Below are 13613 nucleotides of genomic sequence, written 5' to 3'. Positions count from 1 at the left end.
CTTTTTAGAAATGTGTGAAGAAAGTTCCAGAAGCATAACGCCATGGAGGAGACAGAGAGGAAGACATCCTACAAGGCTGTGAAAGACATGGGTTGAGGGGACACATTAAGCAACAGGAGAGCTTAGTTAGCAGGTTGCTTTAAAAGGTCTTGGAGGCAAATAGACACTGAAGAAAATAGCATCAAGCAAATGTGCAGGAATCTGCCAAAAGGAAACCAGTTTCAGCCATGCCAGCTGAATTAGAAACTTTGGATGTAGATAGGGATAGCTCTTCACTGAAGTTTAATGCCTGTAAAATGTTTCACTCATGAAAAGTGGATGACCATTTCCTTCTGATGTTTATCATAGATTATTTGAATAGTTCTTTTATAATGTAACATAGTTGGTGTTTTTCCTGTGTAATAAACCTTCATATTCTTTTGTTGAATTACATTGTCAGCCTTTTGTAACCAGGTTTGGTGACTGATGTCCAAGGTACACAAAAAAGGAAAAATAAAAATTTGTTGTTTATCAGGCCAGATTTCTCTGAGACATTTCCAGTATTACCATCAGCTGAGTAATAACACCATGAGTTAAGTCAGCTTTGGTGTTAGCACAATTTGCATTAATCATTGAATCCCTACAGTTCAGAAGCAGGCCATTCAACACATCAAATCCACATTGCTCCTCCAAAGAGCAACCCATCCCTTTATCCTCTCCCTGTAACCTAGCTTTCCTATGGCTAATCCACCTAGGCTGCACATTTTGGGATTGTGTGAGGAAACCGGAGCACCCGGAGGAAACCCACACAGACACGGGAGAACGTGCAACCTCCATGCAGACAGTTTCCGGAGGCTGGAATCGAACCCGGATCCCTGGCATTGTGAGGCAGCACTGAGTCACCATGCCGCCTTTAATCACAGGCTCTAAATGGGGTTAGTGAAAGGAGAACAAGTTGTAGTGTTTGGTGTGTTTAAATAGACATCTTTAGAAAATGATGAACACAAAAAAAAATTCAAAAGGTAACAATGGAGGCTTTCAATATATCCCTGTGTTCAATCCTTCACAAATAGTTCACACTTATACAGGAACATTACCCACTTAAACTCAACCTTCTGCCAAAATTAATGAGATGTGTACTGAACAGGCTGCATTCCAAAGTGTTGGTAAGCAATTCCTTTCTGAAACCTATACACAAGGAACCGACAACAGAACGCTGTGCAGCTGCTGTCAATGAGTGAATAGAAGAAAGTAACTCAAAGCTGGGAGGCCCACGTACAAACACTTATCTCTTCATCGACTGAATTGCAACATTTTAATAAATTGAAGGGTTGGCTGAGATCCTTCTCATGGCAGGTGCCATGGCTTTATATCATTGATGCTAAACTGTACTGATTGCAGCAACTCATTTATTATAATACAATTGAACAACACTTATTTCTATTCACATACCTCACTTCAGAGATGGTTGTCACAAAACCATTCTATTCCACACTCTCTTGCTCCAATTGGTAGACTTGCAATTCTATACCATAAACCTAAGCAGATTCTTATCTGCCTGTCCATTCATAATGCATTAAGATAGCTTTTTGGATTAAAAAGAGAACGATTTGATCTACGCAATTGCATTAATCTAGTAATATCTAAAGGTCTCCTTATTTTAAGTATCTAATGACTTCTTAAATCTTGCTGACATTTTATCCTCTATTACTTTATCGGGAAGCCTGTGCCAAATTACAATTATTCATGTGCACAGCTAATTTCCATATTCGTCCTAATTTCTTCCTCCCCATGTTTGAACCTACATCTCATTTTCATTTCAAATTTAACGTTAATTGTAAGACATTCTGATTTCCCAGTTGTTTCCCCAAGTACCTTATGTCATTCGTAAGGTTTGTTCTCAGGGAACTTCAGTTTCAAAAGCTGGAGTGCCTCCTGTCTTCCAGGCAGCTCAGGCTCATGAGCATTCTCTTGTGTCAAGTATTTGAAAAGGTTCTCTGTGTCTTGAGAACCACAACTGAGTGCCTCATTCAAGTTTCAGTCCAATCAAAGCATTCAACTCATTCCAAAAAGCATTTGCTCATGACTGTTTTTGGCTTCTTTTCTGTTACGTTGACCCTGTCATTTAACATTCTTCCAGTTTTATTGATTACCAACTTTATGTTGGTCGGGCAGGTTCAGCCTGGTCGATGACATTACTTGAGGATCTTTTAACTTTACCTATACATACGACCACAACACCGTACAACCCTGTTACAGCAGCCGCTGCAAGACATGTCAGAGTATCGACAAAGATAGCACCACTACACGTGGGGACACCACCCACCATATACGTGGCAGGTACTCATGTGACTCGGTCAACGTGGTCTCTCTCATACGTTGCAGGCAAGGATGCCCTGACGCATGGTACATTGGCAAGATAGACACTATGGCAATGGATGAATGGACACCCCACAACAATCACCAGGCAGGAGTGTTCCTCTCAGTCGGGGAACACTTCAGCAGTCCGGGACATTTGGCCTCAGATCTTCGGGTGACCATCCTCCAAGGCGGACTTCAAGACAGGCAACAATGCAAAGTGGCCGAGCAGAGGCTGATAGCCAAGTTTCTACCCATGGGGACGGCCATAACAGAGACCTTGGGTTCATGTCACACTAAATGTGACCCCACTGCACTCTACACTCTCTGCCTCTGTCTCTGTCACACATACACACACGCAGACCCTCTCTCATATACACACACACATGCACACCCTGCACTCACACCCAAGCACACACTCTCTCAAGACTTATACCCCATCACACTCACACACATACTTGACCAAGCTTTCTCTCACACACACACACACGTACAACTCACTCACTCTGTCTCTCCTGCACATGCACCCATAAGTTTATGGGGTGAATTTGTACTTGCAGAATTACATTTTATTTTGCTCAAAAACTGCATAAATCCATGTAAGATTCTGCAAGTCCCACTTTTGAAATAGAACCAGTATGACTCAACATTGGAACACAAACAGACTTTAACCTCACACCTTTGAGCTGAGATAGCACCTATTGTTCGAAAGGCTGAAGCTATCTTAAGAACATAATTTTAAAGGAGTTCTGGAATGTACATACGAAAGAACCAAAACTAGCATATATCATTCCAAAAGACGAAAGACTTAATCTAAATTTGTTTAATATATCATTACATTTTCCATGATACTGTAACCTTTTGCTACATGCAAAATGTTTTGTTTTCTCTGTTAAATTTCATTTGTCACTGTTCTGCACAGTTATTACATTTTGCACAGTTCTTACTGTAATTTCTGAGCTGCCTTCTTTGAATCCACTGGTCCTCCTAGTTTGGCATCTACTGGATCTTCCAGAATATAACTTTGAATTTCTGAATCCAGATCATTTTCATAGATTGGAATAGATATGTAAATACACACTTAAACTATTGAAATCATAATTGGCTAACTGTTAATACATTAAAACATCGTGTTTACATAAAAGATGTTTTTTCATCCACGTAATTTAAATAATACTCAAAGATGAGAATAAGCAATGGATAAATCTACAAGAACAATTGTAGCAATGTCCTACATAACATCCTTAAACATTATTAATATCTTTTCAACAAAAATCACTTTCAGCAGCATTTTGTAAAATCTGTTTTAAACATTAACTGCAAGAGCAACACTTATTAACTAGCTATTTACTATTTTACATCCTGGATTGGAAGTAGTAGTGGTCCAGGCATTGAGTGCCTGTGACACTCCTCCCAGACATCAATTACCTAACCCCAACAAATTCTATAACAAGTCCTTGTCATTTTCACCCTTCATCCTGGGTTTACCACGAATCTCCACAGGTTTAAGTTCATCCCAGTAAGCTCAGTGAGATCCTTTGTATCTCAAGACTACATGAAGTGCTGGGTAAGAAATACTAACCTCACCACTGAGTCGGAATATTGTGAGCACATAACCTAGGCTGCCATATTCCTTACATTTCAAAAGTGACTACTTCTAAAATACTTCATTGGTTGTGAAGAGATTTGGAAGCTCTGAGAATGAGAGTTTTTTTTTGCTTCACTGAATTCTTTTAAAAGGCAGAGGGTGCAACAAGGGAGCCAATGGTTCCAGGGGTAGGCAAGAATGTGGAGCTGATGATCAGCCATGATCTCATTGAATGATAGAATGTGCTTGAGGGGACAAATGCCCTTCTCTTGCTCCTAAATCATATTTTGGTGGCAGTGTATGTGCTGTACATAGCAATTGAAATAGGAGCACAAGTAGGCTGCATGCCCTCAAATCTGCTTCATCACTCAGTAATATCAGGGCTGATCTGAGCTTAGCCATACTAAGAACTGTAGTGTTGAACTTTTTAAACTTATTTCTTTATTTTTCTACCTAAGATTTTATACATAGGTACCTTTGTGGCTAAAATGGCACCAGGAATGGCTACTTTGTACATTTTTCACTGCACTGCAGTACATGTGACAATAAACCCTGAATCTAAAAACATTCTTTCCTGCTCCCTGTAATCCTTGCTTTTTAATATTTTAAAACAAAAATTGTATCTCAGCCTCACCTATATCTGATGACACAACTCCTAAGCAACTTTGATGTCAAGCATTCTAAAATTCACAACTGGAGAGGAGAAATTCCTCTTCACCTGTCTTAAATGGATGATCGCTAATCCTGAACCCAATTCTAGATTCTCCCACTGGTTTGGGGGCAGGCAGCGGGTTAACTTAAGAAGTTGTCTCAGATCAATCTTTAGCTTCTCAGATTAGTCACTCTGAGCCCTGCAGAGCCACTGCTTAACCAGACTATAAATAGATCAAATTCTGTTTTTAAATGAGATGGGAATTTTACAGATGTTTACAGAGATCCCATTCTGCAGTTTGAACCTTTTTATCCTTAAAAAGAAACACTTGCTTTTGTATAGTGTGACTTACAAGTATCACTGGCAAGCACTACATCACTGATAGGCTATGCATTGAGATACAGAGAAAGCCATCTCATTGAAATGTATAGATGAATACCTGTTTTCTGAAAAACATTATTAAAATGTCCTTGACATGCAATTCTGCTATATTATATGAGTATGAGTTTATGCTGTTATAACTTGGATGCAATCCATGATTACTACGTTATTTGAAAGAGAATCTTTTAACCTAAAATGTTCAAGAACTAGTGTCAGAAATGGTAGTGACTTTTCCTGATTCTTATACTCCAACCCTTTGCAATTAAGGCTAAAATACCATTGACTGAATTCTTGAATGCTACACCTTATTAATCTAAGCTGCATTATATAAGAAAATATTTAAATAAACAAGACTGCATTTTAATTCACTTAATATAATGCAAAATCTTATTAGGGACCCAAGCACATATTTTATGGCTGTACCTTATCAGAGTGTTTTCTAATTGGCTGCTCACAATTTCCATGGCAACTACTGGGCTAAGTAGCAAAGCTTCAGTGTATCAGCACCTTAGCCAGGTATTAAAGCTCACCTTCAAAGTTCACACCCAACTATAGCTAGATACCCACAAACCATTATCTTAATCAAACAGCGCTGAAACATATCTTCCCTGGCCAGAATTAATTGAAGCCTCTAAATCTACAGTGATAAGAACTAAAAAAAAAGCAGGAGTTTTCATTACAGCTTTGACTGACGACCAGTTGCCATAGCAACAACTGGCAGGAATCCAGTCTCTCACACTTCGTTCCACTTTCACTCAAGGAACCTTAGCAAAATTGTTGCAAGTAGAAATCAGGAAGAAAACACTCTATTCATTGGAGTTGTGCCTCGCTCAAAGGAAGATTGTTTTAGTTGTTGAAGAGAATGAACACGAATGACATCAGTGGAGAAGCTCCTCAGGGTAGTATTCTCAGTTCCACCATCTCAAAGTTGTTCCAACAATGGCCTTCCCTCCTTCATAAGTGGGCTGAAGCAGTCAGTTACCATATGTAGCAAGACCAGCAATGTTCAGGCTTGGGCTGATAAGCAGCAGGAAACATTCACGCCACACAAAAGTATTAGGCAACAAGAGAACAAGACAGAATGTAATCATCTTCCTTTGACAGTCTATGGCACACACAGACATCTAAATCCTGGGGTTAATGTTGATTAGAAACGGAACTATAAGTACTCTGGCTACAAAAGCAGTTCAGAAGCTGGAAGTTCTCAGACAAGTAGCTCAGTTTTGACTCCATGAAGCCTGTCATTGTTGGAACAACTTTAAGATGGTGGAATTGAGAATACAACCATGAGGAACTTCTCCACTGATGTCATATGTGTTGATTCTCTTCAACACCTAAAACAATCTTCCTTTGAGCAAGGCACAACTCCAATGACTAGAGTGTTTTCTCCCTGATTCCTACCTGTCAACCATCTACAAGGCAGAAGTCAGGAGTGAGATGGAAAGTGCTCCACCTTTTTGGATGACTGACTTTAACAACTCAAGAAGCTGGACACAATCTGGGACTGATCAGCTCACTTGACATGCATTCCAACCACCTTAAACATTCACTTCCTCCATCACCTGATGTACAGTGGCAGCAGTGTGTACCAACTACGAGATGCACTGCAGCAACATTCCTGAGCCCCCTTCAAAACCACCTTTCAAATCTGCAAGGTCTACCACACGGAAATACAAGGACTTCAGCTGTATGGGGACACCACCACCTGCAAGTTCTCCTCCTAGACACATCATCCCAATTTAGAATTATATCACTATTTTTTCACTTGCGTTCAAACAGCATGTGGATGTGCCTGGTGTAGATGGGGTGCAATGATTCAAGAAGGTGGTTTGCTATTACTTCCTTAATTGCCTCCCAAGAGAAAAAGTGGACAGTCAATAAATGGTGGCATAACCAGCAATGGCCACTTCTTATGAAAGAAAGATGAGTTCACACGTGCAACCTAGTAGATTAATGAATGTAACAAGTAAGCAGCCTTTAGAAATGGATGCATTCCCCACTGAGTTTGATAGGACAACATGCCTTTGACACATGTGACGAACCAGTAGTTTGTCCATCTTTCAGGAAGGGAGAGTTCTTTCTGCATTAACTGACCTCTTCTGGATGATCTTTCATTTTCTACCTAGCATCAACCTAAGATCATCCAACATCTGCTGTCTTTGTCCTTTCTTGTACAGAGTCCTGCTTATCCCTACTTTCTTCTTCCTATCCATACCAAATCACTTGCCCTTGCAAATATATTACCCCCACTTCTTCAGCCCTTATCTTGTGCATTTTTTTTTTGTGTGGCTCTTCATTGCACATCTTTTGGAAATCCAAGTATTCTGCATCTACTTGTTCCCCTTTAGCAGGTGGGACTAGATTGGGTTGGGATATCTGGTCGGCATGGACGGGTTGGGTCTGCTTCCATGCCATACATCTCTATGACTCTATGACATTCCTGAATAGGTACATCAAAAAGCACCAATAAATAAATTTCAGAAACAATTTTTGAAAACCATGTTGAATTTGGCTGATCACATTGATTCAAGGTATATTGCTAGGACTTCCTTAATAATTCCAGCATTTTCCTCAACAACTCAGGAATTCAGGATAACTGGCCTTCATGTTCCCCATTACCTCCCATCCTGAATATTGATGGAACAGTTGCTAGCTTCCAATCCACAATGCCTAATCTAGAAGCTGGGGAAGTCATAACCATTGCATCCACAACTATGTAGTCCTGGGATGCAGACGATCAGGTCCTGAGAATTTACTGCTTCAAGTGTCTCTAGTGCTTTTTTCCTGCTAAAGCGTACTACTTCAATTCTTATTCACCCCTTGGTACCTCCTTCTGGGTACAAATACCATTGCCCCGATGACAATTATGGTGATTGCAAATAGCATTGCTGAAGATTGCGAGATGACACAAGAGCGCCATCTACAGTAGCCCTGCTGACTATATCAACACAAGCCTTTGTCACAGCAATGGAAAACACTCCTCTACATTTTATCCATTGTTTCTCCATATCCACACCCCCCCCACAACAAACCTGGATCCCATTAGTGTAGAGACTTCAAACTATGGTATTTCTAGCCTGCAAATATGTGGCTTTAGCAGTCAACAGAATCAGCTTAACTGATAAGGGGCACATTCTCATAGAGAATGTTAGGACTATGATGGATACTCAAGAGTTAAATACAATTGATCTCAGCATTTTTGAATAAAGTTATAATGGCCAAAAAAAAACTTAGTGGGAATAAGAAAAATATAAACCAAGCTACACCAACAAAAACATAACTATGTGCAACTCTGAAGGAAGCAAGAGACCTGAAGGCGGATAAACTTACATTGAGGACTTCAATGCTGGAGGAATGATGATTTGATACAAACACACTTTTAATCATATCATTTCCAATCTAAGAAAATTAGTCCTGCTCAGTATTAAAATAGCAACATTGTGCACTGTAAAATACATTCTGCTTTTCAAAATGAATGTGTAAAACACTGGTATCCACACACGGAATTGGCACCTAGCAAGTACTAACTTAAGTAGAGACAAAAAAATTGCAGATGCTGGAATCCAAGGTAGACAAGCAGGAGGCTGGAAGAACACAGCAAGCCAGGCAGCATCAGGAGGTGAAGTCCTGAGGAAGGGTTACATCCAAAATGCTGACTTCTCCACCCCCTGATGCTGCCTGGTTTGCTGTGTTCTTCCAGCCTCCTGCTTGTGTACATCAGTGCTAACTTAAGGGCGAGGGGAATTTGATTGGTGATTTCACCTGCACAAGTCACAAGTATTATCTTCGTTCCTCCAACAAGAATTCCTATTCCCACTGTTACTGGAAAGTGCCAGTTAATGTACAATGAAGACAGGATATGATTTTCCCCCAGGTGGTTGATGTCCCTGTCAATACTGGCTCAGGTCATTTTAACTTGTGATGATAGCATACACAAGGTTAGAATATTGGATTAGCCACCTTTTATACAGCTGTCTTGATTTTTGCTTGCATTGACTTTGTAGGTTTTATTGAACTGCAGTCTGAAATTTGCATTCAGACTTACCTTGCTCTCTAAAAGACCTCAAGAACGGACTGAATTTCTCTATCGTACCACTTCCCCTTATCAAATGTATGAGTCAGCACAGCTACCAGCAGTGGATTACAGTGGATTTGTGTGGCTCGCTGGAAGATTCTCTCGTGTTATATGAATTCCATTGGCGTTCTAGTCATTCTGTGGATTTTCCATTAATATTTTAAATGTACATTTTCCACTGCAAATCTATGCTTTTTCTGATTTTATAGCTGCAGTGTTAAGTCCGAAGCAATTGTTAGAAGCAAGTGTGTGATGTCACACTTGCATGTATTGCAAAGTCCCTCCATCAATTAATCTCTTCATTGTCACAGTCTAATCTCAGATTTGATTTAAATGTTTTATTTGGTATTTACACACACAGACTGATTTTGGAATTCTCCAGCAGGTTAATCTCCCTTCATGATGACTGCTGGGTTGATGATGTCTGCTCTCTACAAGTTAGGGACATTTCTACTTTAAAATGCTTGCAGCAGATGGTTGAGAGTTGGGGATACCACCACTTCAGTAATCAACTCATGATGCATCCGTCTGCTTACAGACTTAGCAAAATTTAGATTTTCTTCAATTCTTTTTCCAGTTCAGAAACCAAAAACATGCAATAGTTGTACATTTTGCACATTGTTGGACAATTATTTTCTCAGAGGTTCATTAGTCAGTGGAAATCTCTTCCCCTAGAGAGCAGTGGAGGCTGGGTCATTAAATATATTCAAGCCTGAGTTACAAGGCTTTTTTTGTTGACAAAGAAGCCAAGTGTTCTAGAAAGTAGACCACAACCAGGTCAGCTATGATCTGATTGAATAGCACAGTGGACTCAAAGGGCTTATTCCTAAAGCCTTTGTTCTTATGTTGACCCTTGATGTAAGCCAAAACAAAGGTCCATACTCCAAGGGAGATCGTGAGATGCGAAGCAGTAGTGGCCACCATTGAGTTTGCATCAAGTTACAACAGCCAGGTTCCCCACTCTCTCAGCTCTCACCAACAAGGTGGTCATGACCATTTTCAAGTGTCAAAATGGAGTCACAGTGGGAAAATATTTGGCAGATGCTAGCCTAAACTTTCTATCAAATGTGTACGAGGGACATTGAATGGTACAAAGTCAGCAGCAGCCTTTAAAAGAAATAGCCTGTGGACACAAGCTGTCTTGGTACCTTCTTGTAGCAAGTAATTGACAGGCCAGCCACCTCTTGGACAATTAAGATGGTTGACTAGATTTAACTCTGGTTATCATCTATAAACTAGCTTTAACTTCCTTGTTAGGCTAGCTATTAATATTGCTGTAGCAAATTGAACCAATCATATTTCAAGTACTTTGTGATGTGTTGGTGCTTCTTTGTATCAAAAGTTTATTTATTTTGCATGCAAGTGGCAACACTGATCAATAGGTATAATTTGAGTTTGCATTCAAGTACTACATAACTACTTCATATGTAGTTATTGATTTATTAGTATAAGACTCCAATCATTTAATTCTAAAAGCTTACTAACATTTTGATTGAGTATATGTTTCTAAGTTTTCTTTTCTCCAAAGACCATTATGCTTTATGCTAATATATTCTTCTGAAATATTCATAGCACAGAATATGGAGATCATACCCAGTCAATAACAGGAGCTTGGAATTAAAGCTTGCTTACAAATTGTACAAAATTGCAGGGGTCCTCGTCTGTACCTACTGGGCATATAGTGACAATGTGGCTGGGTGGGCAAGTAGGTGAGACAGTCCGGGGAGTAGCTGACCCTGCGCCCAACCCACCAGCATCTCCTGGCCGCCCAGCGTCGGAGCTGCACTGGCTCCCAGGCACCGCTTTCTCTTCCATCTCTTAGCTGCTGCTGCCACCAGCGCCGACCCGATACCTCATGTTTGCTAGCACACCTTCTGCTGGCTGGTTTGTAGTGTAGTGTGGGGGCTGCTTTTAGCCTAATACACACATGGCAGAGAGGCATTTCTGCATTGGATGTTTCATACTTGGGTAGCTTATCTTAATTACCTGTGAACATTGTAAACTGCTTCATATGCCACTTTGGATATTGTGCCAAATCACTGGCTGGGTTTAATATAGATGTAGAATCATAGACTTCCTGCAGTGCATAAGGAGGCCATTTGGCCATCAAGGAGCATGCCACGCAGACCCACAACCTATCCCTGTAATCCCAGATTTAACATGGCCAATCCACCTAGTCTGCACTTCTTTGGGCTCTTGGACGATACTGGAGCATCCAGAGGAAACCCATGCAGACACAGGGAGAAGGTACAAACTTCACCCAGTCACCCAAGGCTGGAATTGGGCTCAGGTCCCTGGCGCTGTGAGGCAGCACTGTGCTGCCCAGTTCTGAAAAAGGGTCATTGGACGTGGACATTAACCTTGCTTTCTCTCCACAGATGTTAAATTGATAAATTCTTGATGTCACAAGGAATTAAGGGCTACGGGGAGAATGCGGGTAAATGGAGTTGAAATGCCCATCAGCCATGATTGAATTGTGGAGTGGACTCGATGGGCCGAATGGCCTTACTTCCGCTCCTATGTCTTATGGTCTTATGTTGTCAGACCTGCTGAGGTTCTCTGCCAATTTCTGTATTTGTTTAAGATTTCCAGCATCTGCAGTTATAGAGATGTACAGCACAGAAAGAGACCTTTTGCTCCAACTTGTCTGTGGTGACCAGGTATCCTCAATTAATCTAGTCCCATTTGCCAGCAGTTGTCCCATATCCCTCTAAACCCTCCCTATTCATATATCCATCTCTATGCCTTTTAAAGTTGTAATTGTACCAGCCTCCACCACTTCCTCTGTGACTACAGCTCCAAAACATGCAGAATTCCGGCTTCTATAGGACGGTAGCATATTCCCTTGGGAATTGGTCAGCGCACGCTGTCCACGTGGTAAGGAATAGCCTGGCATTTCCCTGAATAACATCCTTGTGAATCACTTCTGTGGTATTACATCCTCTAAACGTGTCCTTGGTCTCACAACCCTGGGTGTAAACTGCACCCAGTGATGTCATGCTCTCCACAACATGATAAGCCAATATATCGTCCTGGCAAATCCCAGTGCAACGCAAGTTACAGGGGTAGGGGAACGGATGCAGGTAGTTGGAATATATCTGGGGTTGAAGGTTGCCTGAAGTACTTCAGTTCCAACCTGAGGGTCCACGAACTCAGAAATGCCATCAATTATGGCCATCCCTCAGCAGATGGATATCATGCTGAAGGAGCAAGGAATGGGGGCGGCTGATCCCGGCTGGAAAAGGAGCGGGTGAACTCTGGGCGAGGTGGCTCCGAGAGACAAACACACACACACACAGAGCAGTAAATTGCGCGGGACAAGGCTTTTGGGGGGGGGGGGGGGGGAGGCTTACCCGCCAGACTGTTGTAACACTCGATCTCGCTACTCTCCAGCAGCCTCCTCTCCTCCTCGGTCAGTGTGACCGGCGCCCTCCCGCAGGAGGAAGGCTGCACCGGGACAGCCGGGGACGGCTCGGGGTCGGTGACCGCCAGGAAGCCCTTCATCTCCAGCAGAGCCCGGTGGTACTTGCCGATGGCTTCTCGGAATTTCTTCGCCTTGTAGCACTGGTTGCCCTGCAGCTTGAAGTCCAGGGCTCTGTGAAGGGTGCCTTGGGAGTCCGGCTGACCGTGCTCGCACTTGGAGACAGTCCGGGGAGTAGCTGACCCTGCGCCCAACCCACCAGCATCTCCTGGCCGCCCAGCGTCGGAGCTGCACTGGCTCCCAGGCACCGCTTTCTCTTCCATCTCTTAGCTGCTGCTGCTGCCAGCGCCGACCCGATACCTCATGTTTGCTAGCACACCTTCTGCTGGCTGGTTTGTCTGTTTACGTCTCTCTGCCTAGAACTGATTGCAGGAATTGTCCACCACTCACTCCGATCTGCCCTTCTTATGTGTGTGTGGTTTTTTTTCCCCCTTAAAAAATCATTGTCGACCCGGAAGAGTTGGAACCATCCACACGTAATCCAACCCTGATTCAGTTTCTAATTAAAGCGATCAGTGTCGAGAGAGGTGAGCAGAAGCAAATCACAGATCACAGAAAGAGTTGGAAGCGGTTTAGAGAGAGAGAGAGAGAGAAGCGGGGTCGAGGTTAAATGCACCTCGAATCACCCTTCAAGTCGTACATTTAAGACGTGTTAACGATTGGTCGAATTCACTGCAGGGTATAAAAATCTCTCTCTCTCTCATACACACACATACACCAGATCAGCCACACCCTCTAAAACAAATCACCCGTTTTCCACATCACCACACAAACTCAGCAGGTCTGTCAGCATCTGTGCAGAGAGAGAGAGTCAATGTTTTGAGTTCCAATGTGACTTCTTCAGAACTGAAGGGGGCCGGAAAAGTTTTTTTTAATTATTAAAGTTTTTTTTGATCAGCTTTGTGTTGTGACACACATCCAGGTTAGGTACCCCTGAGCTAAAAAACCCCACAGTGATGGAGTTTCATTTTAATGCTGCGGGGGCGGGAAGCATAGGGAGAAGACCGGGTGGTTCCAATGGGAAAGGTGGAAAAAGGCTAAGGGAGTGGGAATGGAACTTTGCCAGCAGGGATGTGGGTGAACAGCCGATGTTAATGAT

General features: G+C 42.1%; 1 protein-coding gene across 1 annotated transcript in view; it reads right to left on the bottom strand.

Moving 5' to 3' along the window:
- ttc9 (tetratricopeptide repeat domain 9) overlaps positions 1-13372 on the bottom strand; it is a 69410-nt gene extending 56038 nt beyond the window's left edge. The window contains exon 1 of the mRNA XM_043698134.2: positions 12387-13372. Within this exon, the coding sequence (XP_043554069.2) occupies positions 12387-12777 (391 nt within the window). The 5' untranslated portion in view covers positions 12778-13372. The remainder of the gene's footprint in view (positions 1-12386) is intronic.
- Between the last annotated feature and the right edge of the window lie 241 nt (positions 13373-13613).

The sequence above is a fragment of the Chiloscyllium plagiosum genome, unplaced genomic scaffold (genome assembly GCF_037043375.1).
Source record: "Chiloscyllium plagiosum isolate Xiang-an unplaced genomic scaffold, Cpla_swu_hap1 HiC_scaffold_8, whole genome shotgun sequence".
NCBI classification, from domain to species: Eukaryota; Metazoa; Chordata; class Chondrichthyes; order Orectolobiformes; family Hemiscylliidae; genus Chiloscyllium; species Chiloscyllium plagiosum.
The sequence above is the reverse complement of the archived record's forward strand: the minus strand, read 5'-3'. Positions and strand labels throughout refer to the sequence as shown.